Genomic DNA, 20,834 nt, shown 5'->3' on the forward strand with positions numbered 1-20,834 from the left:
TCCTGCTTTTGTATGGAACATATGGGTAAGATTCATTGTGAAGTTCCATCTTTACAATAGTTTAGCTAATTAGACATGAGTAAAATGTTGCTGCTGCCACTTTTTGCAGACCTCCTATCCCATACTGAGAGGTAAAATTGAGTTATATTAGCTATTGTAAAAAGTTGGTGTCCACTTTGCTTGTTTAAAACAACAGACACTTTCAAAATGTCAATGTAGTTTCCTACAGGTACATTAGATGATTTGACATTATGGCAGTTCTTGGGATGTGGCTTTCTCTGGTCCTGCTTCAAATTCCAAGTGACACTGGTTTTGTGTGATGCATTCTGGACTTCTTAGCTGTGTTATTTTCAAGTCTTCTGAATTAATGCTATGTGTATCAATATAGATACATGTGGTTGTTCTAAAGTAAAATGTGCACACATGCAGGCCAACTCCCAGGCTGGCAGCTCCTTGAAATATCCCATAAGCCAGAGACTCGCAGAGGCTCTGCTGCTGTGTTCAGGCATGAGTGACTAGTGGGCAGAAGTTCATTGTCACAAACGAGACTTGAATTTCCCAAGTGAGGTGCTGTGTCCTCCAGGTGACTTAGAGGCACTTAAAAGCCATGGAGTTAGTAACAGAGGCAGTCTGTTGCCAACATCCAAACTTTTCTGTTGTTTGTTGGTTTTGCTTAAGCTGTATGGATGGTGTAACTTTTACCTTGGTTAACTTCTAATGCATTGCATTCCCAAAGATGAGGATAATACCGGAGTAAATAACATATGTTAGTAATGGGTCAAAGTTACGGCTTAGTTCAGGGCAGGGGGGAGAAGTAAGACTACTAGTAGCTGGTGTTGCATCATTTTAGACGAGTGTTTTTTCTCGTAACTCCTTGTTAAACCTGCATGACTGCTACTACAACTTTGGACACTCATGAGGCACAGCAGTTTTTAGTACAGAGTAATCACACAGCTTTAAAAATGGAGTACTAAGCAATTAGCTATCTCAATCTTAAAGGTGCTGCTCCAGTATATCACTCAAGGGCATGCACATGATTCTTCTTTAATTGTTTGCATGTCTGCCTGTGTACACTCAGGAAGAGTCTTTTTTTTATGCTTACGACTTTTCTGTCACAAGACCTGGAGTTAAAGGATTTACTTGGGGGGGGGGGGGGGTTGGGGGGAATAAACAAAAGTAGTCATGTGGACAAATGAGTGTGTGAATGTAATGTGAAAAATGTGGTGGGATAAAATGGTTGGAAAAATATTGTGTTCAAAAATTATTTGCTAATACTATAAAAAAATTGTTCCTGTTTCAGTATGTTAGCTGAAAAAAAAATATCAGTACCCTGACAGTTGCGTTCTAAATAGATATACTTGGCAGGAATTGATAATTTTTTAAAGAAAAATAATATAATTGTTACTCATGAAGTCTCATTTTGTTTAACAATTTAGTGGTAAAATTGATTTTTATGTATATGGAACCATAATATTAAAGTTTGCATCTAATGGGGTGAATCTTCCACATGGCAAATGGTCAGTCTGCCTAAAAGCTAAAGTAAGAGTGACTTCCAGATTTTTATGTTATGAGGCTTTGGGGAAATAAATGGAAGTGACTGGTTGTTCGAAACTGGTCTGGCTTGTACTTGCCTATTAGGAAACATAATGCCAATACAAATAGCTGGGGGTTTTTGCAACCATTAATATTGGGGCACAAAGTTGACAAGCCTTTTGAAATACTGATGATGGTTTTGGAGAATGTATTGAAAGGTTTTAATGACCTAAAAATGTAGCTGAATTCAAAATCTTGGGGAGTTAGGTTTTGCTGGGGTTTTTTTTGGTTTTTTGTTTGTTTGTTTTTTGTGGATCAGGCTTATAAAAATAGTTCTAAAACTTTCAGCATTCAGCAGCTGTTAAATGCCTCGTTAATTCAGATATTAACTTCAAAATGTGAAAATTAAACTTTGAAGAAAACGTTGTGGCTCTGTGTTTATGACTTCTGAAAGTGCTTGGTGGAAAAACATGAAGACTTGATATTCAGATTTCTTCTTTGTACCATTATTGACTTGACAGAGTCAGAGCTGACACTCTGTAGAGGAGTTTCAGTACTTAGGGGATTGTTCCCCAGTGGACGGAAGATGATCAACTTGTACAGTAGTCTTTTCTGCTTGGGTTTGTTCCTCCCTTCTCTCTCTCTCACCCTGCCCCAATTCTTTCATGAGAGAACATGGGAAGAGCTTGTTATGCACCTAAATAGGTAACTGCTGCTACCAGCACACACAGGAGGCAGCAAATGAACTTGATACACAGGAGGTGTTATAAGAAGCCCCAGGTGGAGGGGGAGAAATTCATGCAAAGCAGCTTGCAGTGGGCAAAGGTGCTGAGGATAAGTCTAGAAGATGTAGTGGTATCTTGAGGAATGGCTTAGAAAGGAGGACAGAGACAAGGAAAGAAGAGGGCTGCGGGCAGCCTGGAGAGACCTCTGAACCCCCGGTGGTGTGGGAAAAGCTGTTGGGGGCAACTTCCAAGGGATGTATGTTGGGAGAGGAGGAAATGTAGAGCAAAAATTTTTGGTGGGGTCTTTGTGGAAATGGAGATTCATAGTGACGGTGATGAGGGATGATCAGGTCCTCAGGGGTAGAAGGATGGGGCTGGAAGGTAGGAACCAGGCATGGTAAGAAATAAGAGGGCCACAGTCAGGTGTCCATGAAGCTGAGGTTCTTCCTACGGAAGTTTCAGGACCAAACGAAGAAAGTGTTGGTCTGTAATGTTTTTCTCTTAGGTGACTTTTAAGACTTGAGTTTTACCTCTTCTGCTAATTTCAGAAAGCTATCTTTAAAAAAATTTAAATTTTCATCCATCTCCAGACCTATGCATTTCAGTTTATTTTCCTCTATTCTTTGGTTTTGTTACTTTGCATTTTTTCTCTTCCCAGTATTTGATTCAATCTCTTCAGTACTAGTTGTTTATGTTGCAGTAGTACCAAAAAAGCCTTCTTTGAAAAGCAAGATAACTCTTCTCAGGAAAGTTTCTTATACTGATTCTGAAAATATTATTTCTGGGTATTACTTTGTCAATCAGTATTAAAATACTCAAGACCCACATATCCCCAAAAAACCACTATGCACCCTTATGGTTTAAAATCAAAGAAAGGGACTGAAGGGGCCTTCCTCACACTTCTAAAGCAGCTTGTATTATGAAAATCTCTCTGTAGGAGTCTATTTACTGGGAAAATACGGGCAGAAGAAAATCAGAGAAATCCAAGAACGAGAAGCAGCTGAATACATTGCCCAAGCGCGAAGGCAGTATCATTTTGAAAGTAATCAGAGGACGTGCAATATGACAGGTAAGATAAGGAAATAGCTACTGTTCTTGATAGGTGCAATTATTTGGGGATTTATACTACATATTGACAGGATGGAAGACAAATAAGAAATATGGGTGAATTCAAAATCTTAATTAAATACTAATGCATAAATAGAGTAGTTTTGCATAGTAAAAACAGAAACTGAAGAGCAGAGGTTTGAAGGCATTTCTAGGGGTCATCTGAACCCTTATCCATTTATATGCATACAAATATACATGCAGGTTACAATTTTTTGTCACTTCAAGACCCTTTGTGTATTGCCCTAAACTGCGTGTCATATTGAGGTGTGAAACAGCACCCAGATTCAAACACTACTGAATTTACAGCAGGATTATTTTATTTGTTATAGCACATTGTTAGTAAGCTACAAAGAGAGCTTGGTGGGTAATTTTTATTTACAAATAAGAAGCATGTCAGCCCATTAGTTCCCTACATTTTAACAGTTAAAAGGTGCCCGACTAGCTGGGAGCAAAAATTGACAGTATTTATATTATAGCACTGGTGTTTGGATTTTTGGAGAGGAGATGGTGGAGTAGAGTTTAACAAAATCCTTGTCATTCTTGTAAATACAGGCCATTCAAAACTACTTCTACAAAACAAATTAAGCAGCATTTTCTTTTCCTGTTGAAATTTGTAATGGCTTCTTGGGTGGCTGCAAATGCTTTCTGTGCACCTTGTTTACCCTGACCAATTGGTGTTTCATTTTCATCTTTTCCATTTTGTAGTGCTGGGATTGATTTTACTGCAAGGACTAAGTTTGTCTTTGCCCTTCTTTGTATGAAGTACCTTCTGTCTGGCAGCATGCATTCTTGTCAATATTTTTCATACTTTGTTCTTAGTATTTATTATGTTCTGAGCATGCTTTTTTTCCATTTCGTGTTCCCATCATATAACCACAGATCTGACATTGAATATTCTGAAAGTAAAGTATTTTTTTCACCACCAGCTTTCTTTTGTTTGAAACGTGCCTTTCTCTGGTTCTCTTGTTGGACAAAACCAAACCTCAGATCTTTTTCTTCTCATTTGGAGAAATGCACAGTGTAGATTTTCACCAGGTTTTCTTCTGGGAATTGAAGGCATGTATATGCAGATAATGCAGGATGTGATCTGCAGCTAGAGCCAACAAAGACATATAGCCACATAAGGGCAGCATTGCGCCCAAGCTGGTAATGGATAAGCAAGTAATTGCACTTCTCTGAGTACTCCCAGGGCTTCCCATTTTGCTTGTCCTCCCAGCTTTGCCTGTTGAGCAATGGGATTTACATTGTATAGCAGCTACTGAGCGAGAACTGGGCATAGGCTTATGATGATTTTTTTTATGTTGACAGGGTTTTTTCCTTTTTTTTTCCTTTTAATAACAGTGCTGTCAATGCTCCCAACATTGAGGGATGCCTTAATGCATCAATTAAATTCTGAGAGTCTCACGTCTCTTCTTAAAAATAGGTAAGACTGTTTTGTTAATTGTGTTAAAGATCATTTGTTTTGGTCATAAGTTTTTTTTCAAATTATATATTTATAATGTAGAGAGTATGCAGGATTTTGTTTCTGTGTCCCACTGAGTCGCTGGTCTTAAAGTATTTTGAAATCACTATGTAAATATTTTGTGTCATGTTAGATGTATTTTGATAGGTATGGCTGGCATTTTCCACACATTACAAGAAATAATACTTCCTTTAAGATGCTTCAGTGAGAGCCATGGTTTTTGCTGAAGTTCTTACAAGATGGGCAGGTAAAAGTACTTAGAGGATCTAGTCCTCTCTTAAACAGGACAGAGTATTTTGACTGAGTTGTCGATGTTGTGTTTGTAAAAATGTTTATGTAATCTTATAAAGGTCAGATGTGAATAGTAGTGGAAAGTATCCAAGATGAGATTGCAAATGGATGTAAGCTGTGAGAAGTGTGTGTTTGTTGTTTGTTTGGGTTTTTGTTTTTTTTTTTTGAAGTAGAGCAAATAGGGGCATGTCATACATTAAGAGGAATGCTTCCCTGTCAGAAAACACCTTTGGTTTCATTATAACTGCAGGAACAAATAGCGTATTTTCAAATACATAAAGTGTATAACAGCATGCCTTAAAAGTAGAGTAAGCTGCTTGGCATTTGGCACGGAGTAAAAGTGTTGTGTAGGCAGTTAACACAGTGTTTCTGACTCACTCTAGACTGCCTTTCTAGTTTACCTCCCACTAGCTTATTTATGTAGCTGTAACTTCAGCTGTCCAGCATTTAATAGATTACCTATCCAGTCATTGTCTTTTCTCAGTCAAAAAACTCCCACAACAAGGCAACAGAATGTGATATTTAAAGTGAGAATTACCACCTGAACTATGTTTTTGTAATAGATTATCTGAGAATTTCCAATTGTAATTGAATATTATTTATACCAAACCACAAGAAATTAGGAAAAGTTAATTTTAATGGAATGCTTAATATATTTGTCAGTTTTTACTCAATGAAAAATTAATCTGAGTGAACAAGAGATCTTGTGGATCACCAGATTTGTCTTCTGGACTGTGCAGCAAAATAGTCTACAAAGGCCTGTAATCCTTTGTTGAATGGTGAAGACATGTAATGCCTTAGTTTGTTCTCTGTAGTAGCGTGCGTTCTTTTATCAGAATACATCTGGTGTCTCTAACTTGTTTGACTAGTTGAAACAGTTTACGGGTACAGTAACACACTTCTGAATTCCAGTAATGCCAGTGAAAATAGAGATGAGACTTTTTGATATTATTGTTAGGCACTTCTGAAAACAAGTGTTTTTTAAAAGGCTGGTTACATGCAATATCCTGTAAGCATGGATGTCCATTTAGAGTGTATCTTACAGTGGAGTTTGTGTCTTAATGTTTCCTTTTTTGATTTATGCTGAGCAAGTTTTAACTAGATGCTTGAAATTTTATAACTGAAAAGACAGAGGAGGGGTCGGGAAGGCACAGATCATAGAATCAGCCATCAGAGCTCATTCCACGTTGAAGTGATTCTTTAAAGAAGCTCTGCATTCTTGTGCTACACATGGAGATACAGATTTGTTTTCTTTCCACTTAAATTTGAGAAGATGAATCAAACAACTCTGGACCTTTGAGTGCTGTTGTTGAATATACAAAAGAGTACATGTGGAGATTTACCTTTCTTTATGTCCCTGAATATGTGTTCTTTTTCTCACATAATCTATGTTATGGCTTAACATGTTATGGATCTATGTTGTCATATGTTACAGATCATGTTATGGCTTAGGTAAGCTCCTTTAACTTAAATTTAAGGGAGTGAATGGATTTTAAAACCTTTTTACATTGTTTTAGTAATTTGAGGTGCCCAGTGGTAGGCTGGGGGTGTAAGCAGGCTGAAGTCTTCAGTCTTTCAGAGAAACTTTTAAAGAGGGAGTGGCACACAAGACCACAGATGTTCTTGCTCCATCTGTCCTCCTCTTTTCAAAGCAACGTGATTGAATGAGATGAGGTGAAGTACCTACTGCTGTAGCCTTGCAGATGTTGCGTATCTCCCACCTATTCAGCACTTAGCTTTATTCCAAACCTCTGCTTGTTTGCATTGCTTTTTGCTTCCATAGCAGGTAATGGTTTTTCAAATAAATGTGAAATAAAAGATGAGTTTTGAGTAGCAGCTGAGTCTTAGTAAATTGCAGCAGATGAAGACTGAAAAATCCATTTCCACTGTTAGGCTTAATACTTGCAGACTTAAACTGTTACCTGGCTGTTGCCTTGTGTTGTGAGGAGAAACCTGGTAAGCATGAGCTCTAGAAAATGTTTTGACATAATAGGTGCAAGTGTAGTTGGCTGACATCGATGTATTGGCTTCCCTTTCTCTCTTCAGTTGGCATGGAAAACTTAGCACTTATAAGTAACAAAAGTGGTTCTGAGTCCTGTTAATGTGTTTTATCTATAGAAATATTACTGTATTTTTTAACAGTCTTTCCTTTGTTTTGCTTTAGAATAGCTTTTAAAACTGTTGACTTAGCTTGCAAAAAAAGATGTAAACTGTTTTTGTGTGTGCCATGGGTCCTTGTATCTCTTCCAGCTATCCTTTCTTTGATCTGTCTCCTTACTTTTTGGAGTTGTAGACTTAATAGTTTATTATATCAGTTCATTTACATTATTTGAATGCACTGAGCTTAAAAATTGTTTATGTGAGTGATATAATGGTCAAACTAATGCCAAAGTGCACGTGTTGTGCCTGTAAAGAGAAATTATTTCTGGTGAAATATTTTTTATAAACTAGGCTACTGTAAAGTTAATCTGAACTATCTGCCTGAAATATTTAAGTGTTAATTCTGATCCTAAGAAATTATCAAATGTTTCTCTAAGTGACTTTCACAATATATTTCTTCCATGACAGAGATAGAGTGGCCGTTCTTTACTGACAGCGCTTAACAGGCGAGAATGGCTGATGAAACTTTTTGGATGGTTAGCTTGCTCTTATCTCTGCTACTGCTGCTATACTGCTAGCATTACCTCTAGATAGTAGTTATAAATATGCAACATGGCTTAGGCAGTTCAGCTGTATCTATGCAATCTACATACAGTCTTGTTCTTTTGACTGCAGAATATATAAAATCTTAGGAATTGGTCAGGTCAAAAAAATCAATGTACCTCAACAAAAGAAGTAAGATCAACTTGTATTTGTGTGGATGGTGCAAGACTTCTTTTCCACAGATGGTTGTGATCTCTTTGTTTTTTGGTGATTAAATCTCAACTTTAAAATCAGGTCAGGCAATGGTAAATCTTGCACGAAAGTAGGGTGTAGAAATTCTGGTCCTGCACTTATTATGCACAGGTGGATACAGGAAGCCCTACTGAACTGAGGTCTGCTTTAAATACATACAGGATCAAGGCCCCAGAAAAGACTACTTTGTATCATCAGTGGGCTTTTTCTGGCTGCTTAGCATAGGAACTCAAAATTATTAATATAAGTCTATAATTGACATCACTAAATACTACACTTATACATTAAAGTTTTAATATCTTTTCTGTGACTTCAAAGCATATTGTTCATACACTGCTTTCTTGAATGAGGCAAACTTATGTAGACATGAATCTGATCTGAATAATTATAGAAGTTAAATAGGCTCACCTTAGAGTACTATTTCACTTAACGTATTTATTGATTTCCAAGGAAAATATACTTTTTAATGTTTAATATTTCCATTTATGTTTCCTACAGGCCAGCAAACAAGTTAGAAATATGGGAGGATTTAAAGATAATAAGTAAGTGGAAATGAAAGATTCCATCTACATACTATTTGGCATAAATTTAAAATGTCTTTCACACCCTTTAAAATGCACACTTGATACTGGGTTGTTGTCTGAGTAGGTATGAAGATAGTGTAACACGCTATATGGCAAGCTTCCTCCCCGCCCCCACTCCCAAAAGCTCATGAAGGAATTTTTCATAGCCCCCACAGAAGTCAGAAGCTCAGAGACGAATGTGAAGAATTTTATTGGCCTTCATGTTACCATGCTCAAGAAAACTTTGTGAGAACTTTCTGTGCCATCACAGAAAAATCAGACTAGTTTTTCAGAAAGTTCTATGCTGAACCTAACAGAAAACTTCAATCAGAAATGTAGACCAGCCCTTACATGGCCTGCAATTTCCTCTTTTCAAGCCTGTTGGGGAGAACCACCATAGCAGTGGTTATGAACCCTTTGGTTCATGTTCCTATTTATTGGATGATGGAAGCAGTTGGAAGGGAAGGAAGAATAGTGAAGTCAGATAATTATGTAGTGAATACTACTGAGCTTTTTTTACTACTTTTGATTCTTTGGTACTATTTGTTATCCCTACCACCTCCCTGGTTTTGTCTTCCCTTCCTTTTGGTTTTGCTTCTCCTTTTCACACCACCTTTACAGATCCTACTTCTGATCCAGCTCCTTTCTTCCCGTGTCCTTGCTACTCAACATTCATCTGTATTTATTCATGTCACTTCTTCCACACGTCCTCTGTTGCCTAGTGGCTGGTAGCTGATGCTTATTTTCATGTTCGTTCTTTAGATAGTAGCTGCTCCTGCTTCAGGTAACTTTTTTCCCCAAGCTGCTGTTACGCCTTCTGTGTCTTAACTGCATGATGAGGGCTAACATACTATGTGTATTTCCTGGCCTAATGAAGAAAGACGATTTGACAGTACATCTGTTTTCCTTCTGGAGCAACTTTTATGATTTTTATTTTTTCCCAAAATAACTTGTGTAACGTGCAAAATTATATTAATATTGGACTTTAAATGGGACACTTCAGATGTAGCTCCAGCACATATCAGACTCATGACCATCTTGGGTATATGTTGTGAAAAAATGTGTTATGACAACCAATGAGAGAAATGTGACTGTGTATTTAAAAATCATCAGCACTTCTTGAGTCTTGGAGAGCACCCTCCCTCCTTGGCTCACCCTTATTTCTTTGACTTTGAAGTTATTTTGTTGTCTCTTTTCAAGGTTTCACAAGAAGCATTGTAGCTGTATATAGTACCTGTATGCTAGTAGTTCTTTTGCGAGTCCAGTTAAATATTATTGGCGGTTACATCTACCTAGATAATGCTGCACTCTGCAAAAACGGCACAGTAAGTTTCTTGTTTTGTTTCAAAGGTAGAACTTCCACATTCTTGGAAGTGAAAGAATTATTTCGTGAGAGATAAAAAGAGCATAGCTTAGGATTATTAGAACAAAACCAAGAGCTCTTAGAAGAGTGGGAGATGTGGAAGCATTACTCGAAGTAAAATATATCGATGTGTTTTAATAGCCACTAAATTTGGATGATGTGGTGATACTGTTGCCTAACAAAATACTAGCAGTATTTGTACTGCTTAAAGGTTACTTCATATCTAAACACCAACATAAAATAATTTCTTTAATTTTTTTGTGAAACAGTAATACTGTGTGAATAATCCAAGATATGTATGCAAATGTATAAAAATGCTTAGGTCTTTCTAGCACATACATTAATTGCCCCAGTTAAATTTTCCTAGGATTAAAGAAGAAAAATGTTGTCTTTGAAATTTTGACTATTTGGTTGTAACTCCAAAAGGTCATCTACCTTAAATGTCTGTTGGTGGAGCCAAGTAAGGCAGAAGACTTGTTTTTTGTTTATATAGTGTATCTATCACTGCTCAATAAAAATATCAATCCCACAGTAAGCAAGTACCCATTGTACAGAGTAAGATCTGCAAATTGTTGGATGGCTCATCTAAAAATAATGGATATAAACTTTGATTAGTTGTCATATGCCCCCCTGTGATAGCTCCTGCTGAGAGTTAAGGAACAGCATGTCACAGCAGGTCTAAGGAAAGCTTTCACTAGGAAGGCCAGGGTTGATGTGGAGGTTGTGCTTCATTTTGTGAAACCTGAAAAAGCTTTTTTAAAAGGGCGAGATAAGTTTGGGCTAGAAATGTGTTTCCTTTCTGTTATTTTTCCAATAGAGAAGTGGGTTGACAGGGCCAACTCTGAGGCACTCCGCTGGAGCAAACTGGCATCCTGTCTCAGTTCCTGAAAGCTGCTTTTCTACCAGATGGCCTTTTGTTAGGGCTGAGCATAAATATCCTATTCCACTAGGGTTTATTTTGGGGGTGGTGTAGGGTCTAGCTTCACCTGCAATGCAGGGGTTTTTTTAAAAGACTTTCCTATATATGAATGAAAAGTGAAAGATTTATCTGTGCCACTGAAGATGGAAGAGAGATCTGTATAGTATTGAAGAGTGCCAGAGGACTTATGAAATATCCATGGGTTGATGGCAGGAAGAGAGTCAGAAGCTACAGAGTTGGGTCAGAATGGGGGAATCCATCTGCTGCAGGGTATTACAAAAATTAAGGAAATTGGTCGCAACAGGTTTGAAATTATTTTTGCATTGTTCTCTACTGTTGACATGTCACAGAACTGTTTATTATTTTTTTCCCCACAGACACCACTAGCTCCCCCTGAAGTTCAGCAGCAATATTTATCAAGTATTCAGCACCTTTTAGGAGATGGTATGATGCTTATTATAAGCTAACTAAACTTACAAAATGCTACTTTTTTTCTAGACTTGAGCAAATCATTAGAATAATTTTGACACTTTTCTTGTTCTAGGACTGACTGAGTTAATAACTATTGTTAAACAAGCTGTGCATAAAGTTTTTGGAAGGTAAGAGTCTCTATTTCTTTGTGGTTCACTTTTAATCTTTATTGTGATGACTGCTCCCAAAACAATGAGTTTTACTAGAATTAAAAAAAAAAGGAAGGTGTACTGACTTTTTCCAAAACAATGTTTTTATTATAGCAGGCTATATCTGCCAGTGCAAACTCATAAGCAGACTGGGATCCTGTTACTTGTGAACATGTTACCGGTAGGAGAACAAAGTATCATTATTCATTTTGCAACCAACACTGTAGTCTCTTTTCCTTTCCAGTATTTCCCTTAAGCACACCCTATCTCTTCTGGAGCTGGAACAGAAAGTTAAAGATATCAGGGAAGTAGTGGAACATAAAGATTCAGATCAGATTGCATCTCACTCTCCCTTATGTCATTATCTGATGCCAGATGAAGAAAATCCCTTGGCTACTCAGGTACTTGTTTCAGTTTCTTTCATCTATCTTTTTTCATTCTGTGTTTTTTTTGGTTTGGGGAGAGAAGGGTATGTAACAGTCCTCTAGCTATACCATGGCATCTGTATCTTTTAATAAAAGGCAAGGGCCCTTCTGTCATACATCAAGTGTCCTTATACCTTTAATCAAGGCAAAGTAAAGTTGTACTTTCTTCAGATTTGATTGAAAACAAGTGCCATCCTCAGAATGTCAGCTCTGAGCTCAGGAACACAGCCCAGTTACTGCTTTTAGCCTGTGACGTATGCTGTAACACAATGCAGCTTAACTCAGCCCTAAGCTAAATTGTATTACCTTGCACTTGTGTATCAGCAAAGATCATGGACAGCTGTAGCATCTTGGCTGATGCACAAGAAGGTGATGGTGTGCTGGAGTCCTTTGTCACTTTGGGCTGGAAAATGAACAGGAGTCAAGGGAAAGGTGTATCTAATCTCAGTTGTAACATTAATTTCCTAAATTTTCTAAAGGTGTTTGTCTCCATCCACACCACAGGCTGGAGAAAACTCATGCTTAACTTGGTATCACAGTAGTATAAAGAGAAACTTAGGCTTCAGTGTGTGACTGCATGCACTTATCCCTTTAACTTAAGCTGATATGCAGGGTTTATTTCAGTTTTGGAGGTCAGAAGTGGAAAAAATACTTCGTTCAATTAGTCTGGCATGTCCTGCTAATACTGTTTTTAGTAAAAAAAAAATCCTACAGTGACCATTTAAAAGGGAAATTAGAACACAAATTATAAAGAATCTGATTTACAACAGTAAGTCTTTTCTTTTAAATAGATGTGCCTTACACATCTTGACTTTAATTCCATGGTACAAAACTCTTCCATTTCTGTTGTTATGGTTGCCAATAGATTTCTTACTAAATAGTGTCTGTCTTTGCTTTTTCTAGGCCTGTGGACTCACAGAAAGAGACATTGCTACAATTAAATTACTTAATGAAACTAGAGATATGCTAGAAAGGTATAGAGAAATATTCTGTATTCCTATTAAACTCCTCCTCACAACTACTGTTTGTGTAAGACCATTTCTTCAATATAAAAAGCCGTCAACTTTCATTTGCAAAATGTGGCCACTCTGTTGCATTAAACTTTTATATTCACTTATTGTAGGCTGGGATTTCCAAAATTTGAGTGCTCTCAAACTTATAAGAAACAATCCTGCCTTAATGAGATGACAAGGATGTCCTTCCCAGTCACACCCCCTTATCTCTTCCTCACTTTTCTGTAGTTGTGCAGGAACAGAAGAGTACTTCTCTTCTGCTAAAGCAGGGTAAATTGAGAGTAATTTTATTGGATTTACTTCCTTTGATAAAACGAACACCAGTTTTGGCTCATCAGAATGTATTTCTAATGCATGGTTTTGAAAGTGGTTGTATGCATCCTTTTACCAGAAAGCTACCAAAGTGAGGCATCTATAATAAACATTGAATATGAGGGAATTGAGCCAAATGCCAAACTATTCTTGCAATTTAGCTGCTAGAGATCTGGGGCATTTTAAGGATGAGGTAAGTCCCTTCTGTGTTATTAATAAGAAAGAGAAGTGAGGAATCCTTTAGATTTATCTGGGTTTTAGTAATCTTAGGGTAGAGTTTAGGTTGTTTTTTGGTTTGCTGTGGAGTTATTGGGGAGCTGGTCTTTCTTGAGGTGGCTATACTAATGGCCTTTTATCTGGGTCATACATCTTCCCTTGTGGGGGGGACATCTGTAACACTGAATACTTGCAGGGTTTTTTAGTTTGGAAAAGTAAATCCCAGGAATGAAACTTTTTTTTTCCCCCTGCTTCCAGTCCAGACTTCAGTACAGTTTTGAGCACATGTTTAAATAGAGGATTCAGTCGACTACTGGACAATATGGCAGAGTTTTTTAGACCTACTGAAAAGGACCTCTCTCAGAATGGCTCTGTAAATAGGTAAATGTTTTCTTTTGTTCTGGTTCTCATGTGAATAATACTTTGGGATCGTAGTGAATTCCAAAAAAGGCTATTGATTTTCCTGCCTACTTGAAGTTCTCATGCTGGAAATAATTCTGCTTCTTCCTCTTCAAGAATAAATGCAATCTCCTCACTTGCATTGCATGTTTCTTCCCACCCGTGAAATAGCTAGAATTTACATGAGGTGTCTTTCCTACCATTACTTGCAGATCTAAAAGTAGCAATCAGAAGACCTACACCACCTACTTTTTGCCTGAACACTGTACAAGCAGACTGCCTTTCTGGCTAAGGAGGATTTACCCCACTGGTGGTGACTACTGAAAGATGTATTGCAGTACCTCCCCTATGAGGCCGTGAGAAAGATAGCGTTTCCCTACAGTTAGCAGATAAGCTCTGTACGCCCCAGTCTCTAACTGTCAGTTACCGTAGTTCTCAAGGCAGGCAGGCATTACCATGATTCTCCAAATACATGTAGCCAAAGCACCTTATGGAGCTTTAGGTTCTTTGCTGCTATGCTGAAAAAAGATCCTAACATTCAGGATCTTCTACCTCTTCCTAGAAAGCTGTTTAAAAATAGCTTTTATTCTGAAGTTAACTTTGGTTTTAAACAGGGCACTGAGAGTGTTACAAATCCAAAAGCTGTGTTCAATTCCTTGAAATGTGATTTCTAAAATACTAAAATTAAAACCTCAAACATCCAAAAACCCAGTTATTATTCATTTTAATAACTGATGGCACTCAGAGTAATGTTTTTATTTAAATATACACTATTTACATACTTAAAATGTCCCAAAGGCTGTAGTTTGGCTGTCTGTCCTAAGCCAGGTTTAGAGTTTGAAATAGTGCTAACAACTGTTTACACACACACATGTAAAGACTCTGCCTAAACCATATTTCTCTTGCATGAGAAGCAAGTGTGAAACTGTGTGTAATAGGAACACCAACTGAATTTGCTTTGGTACTTCTCTATATTAAATGAAAAGCTTGACGGGGGCGGGGGGGGGGGGGGGAACCAACTTCATCTGTACATTTTATTTTGCAGTCTTTCAACTCTTACTTCTGAAGTAGTAATTTTCAGAACTGTAATACTCACAGTTTAGTGGCTTTACTAATGTCAGAGCAGGTCTAGGTCAATATTTTTGTTCTTTTCTAGTCTTTCCAGTGTCAGTCTTCCTTTAGCCAAGATAATTCCAATAATAAATGGACAGATCCATTCAGTATGCAGTGAAACACCCAGTCACTTTGTTCAGGTAAGAATCTTGCTTATTTAAAATATCCGAAGTAAAATTTTGAAATTAATGTTGTATATTTCTTCTTAAAAACATACTTCATTCTGTTTAATTTTAGTGGCTTTTAAAAAAAAGTAGAAACAATTGGCATAACTTAAACTTTTTCTACATTTGTATCTTCCAAAAATATGCTCTTTTTCTAGAAACTCTTCCCTCTGCTAAACTGTGCAGAAGCACAAAATATCTCTTAACTTGGTTCTGCTTGCAATTCTGCTCCTAAACCTTTCTAAAGCAAGAAATTTGAGTTACATCTCTGTGGGAGTGCCAGGTGCTTTTCTCATGATGAATTACATACTGCAACAAAACCAGAATAGTGGTGGATGTGTTTGATTAAGCACATTTATTCTTTAAATTTCTTCCAGGACCTGTTGATGATGGAACAAGTGAAAGATTTTGCTGCTAATGTTTATGAAGCTTTTAGTACCCCTCAGCAACTAGAGAAATGAACTGCACATTTATAGGAATAGATTCTGTATTTATAACAAATCCCTTGTGACTACTGATGAGACTTGGGTTAATTTTATAATGGTGTAGGAGTGGTAGACCAGCAGAAAGAACATCCTGAAAAAAGTGGGAGTGAGCCCGTATTTGTTCTAATAGAATTCTGTTTCAAACACGCATTAAAAATACTCTTGTTGAAAGAATCATTGTATGTAAAGACTTTTCTATTAAAGTGGTTAAACTCTTCCATAATTAATTTGATTATTTTTATTGCATCTGAAAGGCATCTGGTGGCAGTATTACAACAAGTTACTAAAAAAAAAATCATTTGTTTGCTTGGGCTGTGTAAGTTTTGGGAAAAAAAACTAATGATAGTGATGTAAGAATAGCAGAGAGTAGCAGAATGAAGCAAGGCTTCTTTCTTATTCTCCCAAATTTTTCTTTTTATAAAGGAAAACTTTTTTTCCTTAACTTTACAACTGGGATTCCAAAGAGTTTCTCATTCTTCAGAAAGCCTTTGCCAACTGATGCATGTTCCTCTTGAACAAGCTGGGGGGGGGTGGTGCTTTCTGTTACTTAATACTAAAGGAATGTGGATTTTTAGAAGTTCTCTTGTTTATGCTGTTCAAACAGCTACACTGTACACATTAACTTGTAAATATTTTATCTTAATTTGTATTAATTTTGAGCCCAATGGTCTGTATTGTAATAAAATATTTTAATGTAAAATTTTTGTGTGTATTAACATTACTAGCAGGGAAGACAAGAATAACTTCATTTGGCCCATTACTTAACATCTTGACAGAGTTGAAAGAATAAATTTAAACTTGTACAGTAATAGTTTTGCACTTATTAACATTACTCAGGAAAAATAAACCCTTGCTCTCTACACTGAAACATTTCATGCTTTTTGTTGTCCTATACCTCCCCATCTTTGCAAACTCCACAGTGCAGATCTGTCCATACAAATCCTAACACATGATGAGTTTGGGAATTTTGCAAGTTGGGTGCAGTCTATCCTCTGCTTAAAATGTTGTGTCTCTGCCAAAGCTGAGGATCCCTAGCAACTCCTGTTTATTTCTCTTTTTAAAAAAAAAAAGTTAGTAACTGAAGTATGTTTTAATAGTTCACAGAAGGCAACCTAGTAACTGTGTAAAAATGGCTGTAAACAAGAATCAGCTTTAAGCATGTAGAATTATACAAAACAGCAAAAAAAACCCTTTCCTACTTTACTTGCATCCTAGTAATAGGACTACTCAAGAGTAGGAACATGTAAAATTATTTTCATTATGAGAAATGAAGATGTATATATATGCATTTCCTCCATACATTTGTGAAATATTCCTCACCCTTCTAGATCCAGTACCCTACTCAGCTGAAACTATCAGCTGCCAGTTGTTGCACACAACTGGAAGAAGTTTATTCTTTTCTCTAAAACTCAGTTTTTACTGTACAGTTTTGTGGAAGTTAGATTTCTTCTATTAAGAAATACAACTGACTGACTTATGTGCATTTGAACACTGGCTTGAGCTAGCTTTGTTCTTTCTCATGGCTTTAAAAATCCAGTGCCTGTTTCCCCTGCCCCCACCCCACCTTCTTCACAAAACTTGGCAAGAAACTGACTAAAAAAAAAAATAAAAGTAGAGAGCTCAAGGTAGATGCTCAGTTTTTCACACAAGTTCAAAGAAAAAAATTGTAGGCAGAGATTCAACTATCTAGTGCTAGATTTCATGTGAGGTTCATTCCATCCTTTATTTACAGCCCACCTTTCATAAAAAGTGAGATTATTGATGTTTCTCAGTCAAGCAAGTACCAGTTAGAAACCAATGATTAGAAACTGGCAAAAGAGCAGCATTACCTACTACCCAAGGCTCCAGCAGTGTATGGCTCAGTTTATGTCAATCAGCTGTAAAGTCCAGCCCCACTGACATGGCAATTGCTTAGGAGTTAACTGAGGTAGAGCTATAACAATTCCCTTTTCTCCTAGGGCAACCCATTTCAGTAGTTCCTTGTAGCCAACCAGCTTCACCTGAGATGGAAACATATACTGTAATTAGAAGTGTCTTTTCAAAGTGCATATAATTGCAATATTGACAAAGAAATGTTGATTCATAGCTATACTTCACTATCCAGTTAGTTACCCTCTAAATGCTACTTACCAACCAAATGAATTATAATTATTAAAGGTAATTAATAGAAAAATACTTGCAAAGTAGATAATGTCAGTAATAAAGTTAGTGATGTTGGGTCTTGAGAAGTACTTGGGGCTGTAAGAGCTACAAAAACACTTCTCAGAAGTATCTGGGATGGGATTTGGGTCAAAGCAGGGATCTGGGTGCCACAGTATGCAGCTTTGTATCGCCTATTTCCCAAATGCCCGTTTCCCATGGTGGAACTTGTGGTCTTGAATGAGCATCACTGTTTCTTACAGAGTGCAGCCAGAGATACCTCAAACAGCTGACCTGAAGAACCCCTCCACTAACAACACACATATAGGTTTCATGGTGAGACTCTTACACCAGCTGGTGAAATGCTGAAAATAGTGGAGCAGCTGAAGACCAGTCTCTACTGCTAAGGAACATTACTGTCTTATACACATATAGTCTAGACGCCTCTCCAAAACTCAAGATGCATCTACATCACTTCTGAAATTACTCTTTCTTCCTTATCACAGAGCTGTCTTGGCACTAAACAGATTATTTTCATATGGAACTAGACCAGAAGAGGCAGTCCAGAAACACCCTTAATACATTTCAGCAGCTAGTGGACAGCCAATGCATGAGACCAGAACAGAGCTAAGCCAAAGTGAATCCCCACCTTGAATGCAGAGTGTTGATACCAAGTCCTGAGCACCAGCTGTTCTCTATAAATCTGCTTCCACTGGGTTACACTACTTGCTAGTGTACATGTGGCATCAGTGTCCTCAATTTCTGACACACTGACACCCATTTAGGGTCGCACTAACTTAATATTTAGCCTCCATGGGCAACAAAAACCTCTGTGTGCTTTCCCTTTGTGCAAGGCTTTGACTTGAAACTACTGCACCATTGCAGCAATTAGAGTATCACCGAAGTCATGAGGAAAGCTATTTATAAAGAAAGGTCATGCTGAGTTAGAGTCTACACAGGAAACAGGAGGGGCAGCACAGTTTTTTTCCCTGCTACTTGGCCTCTTTTTATGATCCTTAGTTTGCAAGCTAAAACATATCCCAGCAACAATTCAGTCTAACTTTGTTTGTTGGAGAAGCAGCATCCCACTGGGAGGACTAGACAAGGAGGTCCCAGAACAAAAACGTTTTGCTGGGTCTCTTCCAACATACTCTGTCCTAAGAGCTATGCACTCCCAAAGATGCCAGAAACTAAAACAAACATGATGGAACATGACAAATCCTAGAGGTGTTTTCCTTCAGAGTACGTTAATTTCTTGGACTGTATGTTAAAAACCTCACTGTTCTAAAGGGGAAGAGGGCAAGTGGGGGTGTGTGGGGTGTGTTGTCTTTTACCTGTGTTTCTCCAAGCTTAGCCTGTGGCTCACCAAGTTCCAGAGTCCCAGAGACTGGCCAGTTAAGGAAGATAGCATTGACTTGGCCTTCTTTAGGACTGAAAGTGTACCTGGTTGGAAATGGGGAACAGAAATGCATGTCAGTTTTTCCTTGTAAATTTTCTGAAGTGATACACAGAGTGCTTTCAAGACTGGAAAAATGGATTTGAAAAGTTGGCATTAATTACACTTTCACACACATAACCATCTTTTCAGACGATGTATACTCTTTAATAAAGTACTGTTCCTTGAAAATATGTCCCAACAAACTACAGGTAATAGAGACTATTAAAGAACCGAATTCAGAGGTAAACATCTGTAGTAACTTTAGCAAGCATATAATAAATCACTGCTGCTCAACCATATAGGAAGGAGGTACTTGCAGGGCACGGGGAATCATTAACAGACAATTGTGGGTTATATTCAGAAAAATACGGTAATTCACATCCATACACAAACATACAGACATTCCACTAAAAAAGATTTAACAAGAGTACATGCAACAATAAAGCTTCCACCTTGCATAGCTAGTTTTTAAAAAATTTAATTTCAGCAGACATTATCTACAGTATATCTCTGGAAATCGTGGCATACACTTGAAACATTCCTCCATCCTTCCTTCATTTAGTTACAATTTTTTATCGCTCTCGGAAGTGGTTTTACTAAACAGTCAACAGTTCAGTATTTCAAGACTAAAGCCAGATAGCCAAATCTTACTGGGAGCAAGAGTAAAAAGGCCCACTGAGGCAGAGAAGAGGGTCAAGACCAAGACCCTGATGGATCATTAACGTGTTACAGCAGCTATGAGGCATGAAGGCAGAGGAGAGTCCAGAGACTGACAATTTAGTGACCAAACAATTGCTGTTATCTTCCCATGCATTTTTACCTTAAAAAGAAATGCAGAATATGCTAGACTGATTTCTAGTTTCTTTCTCTCCCCTCTTTCTCTCTAAACAGTGACATCAAGTATTCCTTTGTACAGATAAACACTACATAGCAGTTTTATAATTCTGGATTTTATTTTTTCTATAGTTTCTGTTGCCAGCTACGCTAAGAAGCACAAGATCACCAAGGAAAGGCTTGCAACCTTCCCCTCAGCATCATCCCAAAACTACCGTCTCTGACACCCATCGTCTACCTACAGTTTTATATACTCTTTTATGTGCAGTTACTTAAACTGACAAAAGGGTTAATTTCACAGCATACAAACTAAGGTGGTGATTTCTGTAGCATCAAGTCATAAAGAATTTCAGAGTTTCACATACACTGCTGCTGCTTTACACAGTCTATGTTTTGATTCAGTAGCCTTACCACACTTCTGGTGTGACCGTGTCGTTCTGTGCTCTCCATGGTTTCGTTCCATAGATGGCTTCTCCATTGACTTTCAGCCAGGCACCCATCTGCCTCAGGCGTTCCTCAAATATAACAGCGATGCGACCATCATGAGTGGGCCCAATATTCATCAGGAGATTTCCTCCACAAGACACTGTTTCTACAAGTTGCTGAAATGTTTTTAAACATATGCATAGAACACATGGTTACGGCTAATGAAATCATACGTTTGAAGTACTTTCTGAAGTCTGCCGTACTGCTTCAGAACAATGAACTGAACAAGTTACGTTACTGCTGCCTGTTGAGGCTTTGGGGGTCATCCCAACAGTCAACACAAAATTTAAGCTCCCATAAAACAATGCTCCACTGTCAATTTTTATGGC

At 37.6% G+C, this 20,834-nt stretch overlaps 2 protein-coding genes across 5 annotated transcripts in view; one reads left to right on the plus strand and one right to left on the minus strand.

Annotated features, from left to right (window-relative positions):
* The window catches only part of PEX3 (peroxisomal biogenesis factor 3), a 21,295-nt gene extending 4,987 nt beyond the window's left edge, over nucleotides 1-16,308 (plus strand). The window contains exons 2-12 of the mRNA XM_075035884.1: nucleotides 3,196-3,327; nucleotides 4,710-4,791; nucleotides 8,515-8,558; nucleotides 9,780-9,904; nucleotides 11,239-11,305; nucleotides 11,406-11,460; nucleotides 11,726-11,882; nucleotides 12,810-12,880; nucleotides 13,706-13,828; nucleotides 15,003-15,099; nucleotides 15,501-16,308. Of these exons, the coding sequence (XP_074891985.1) occupies nucleotides 3,196-3,327; nucleotides 4,710-4,791; nucleotides 8,515-8,558; nucleotides 9,780-9,904; nucleotides 11,239-11,305; nucleotides 11,406-11,460; nucleotides 11,726-11,882; nucleotides 12,810-12,880; nucleotides 13,706-13,828; nucleotides 15,003-15,099; nucleotides 15,501-15,584 (1,037 nt within the window). The 3' untranslated portion in view covers nucleotides 15,585-16,308. The remainder of the gene's footprint in view (nucleotides 1-3,195; nucleotides 3,328-4,709; nucleotides 4,792-8,514; nucleotides 8,559-9,779; nucleotides 9,905-11,238; nucleotides 11,306-11,405; nucleotides 11,461-11,725; nucleotides 11,883-12,809; nucleotides 12,881-13,705; nucleotides 13,829-15,002; nucleotides 15,100-15,500) is intronic.
* Nucleotides 15,498-20,834, minus strand: part of FUCA2 (alpha-L-fucosidase 2) — a 15,227-nt gene continuing 9,890 nt past the window's right edge. For all 4 annotated transcript variants that reach the window (XM_075035880.1, XM_075035882.1, XM_075035883.1 and 1 more), the window contains 3 exons: nucleotides 20,431-20,621; nucleotides 19,082-19,190; nucleotides 15,498-17,608 (listed from right to left, as the gene is read on the minus strand). In XM_075035880.1, coding sequence (XP_074891981.1) covers nucleotides 17,468-17,608; nucleotides 19,082-19,190; nucleotides 20,431-20,621 — 441 coding nt within the window. In that variant the 3' untranslated portion in view covers nucleotides 15,498-17,467. The remainder of the gene's footprint in view (nucleotides 17,609-19,081; nucleotides 19,191-20,430; nucleotides 20,622-20,834) is intronic.

This window comes from Buteo buteo, chromosome 9, assembly GCF_964188355.1.
Source record: "Buteo buteo chromosome 9, bButBut1.hap1.1, whole genome shotgun sequence".
Lineage (NCBI taxonomy): Eukaryota > Metazoa > Chordata > Aves > Accipitriformes > Accipitridae > Buteo > Buteo buteo.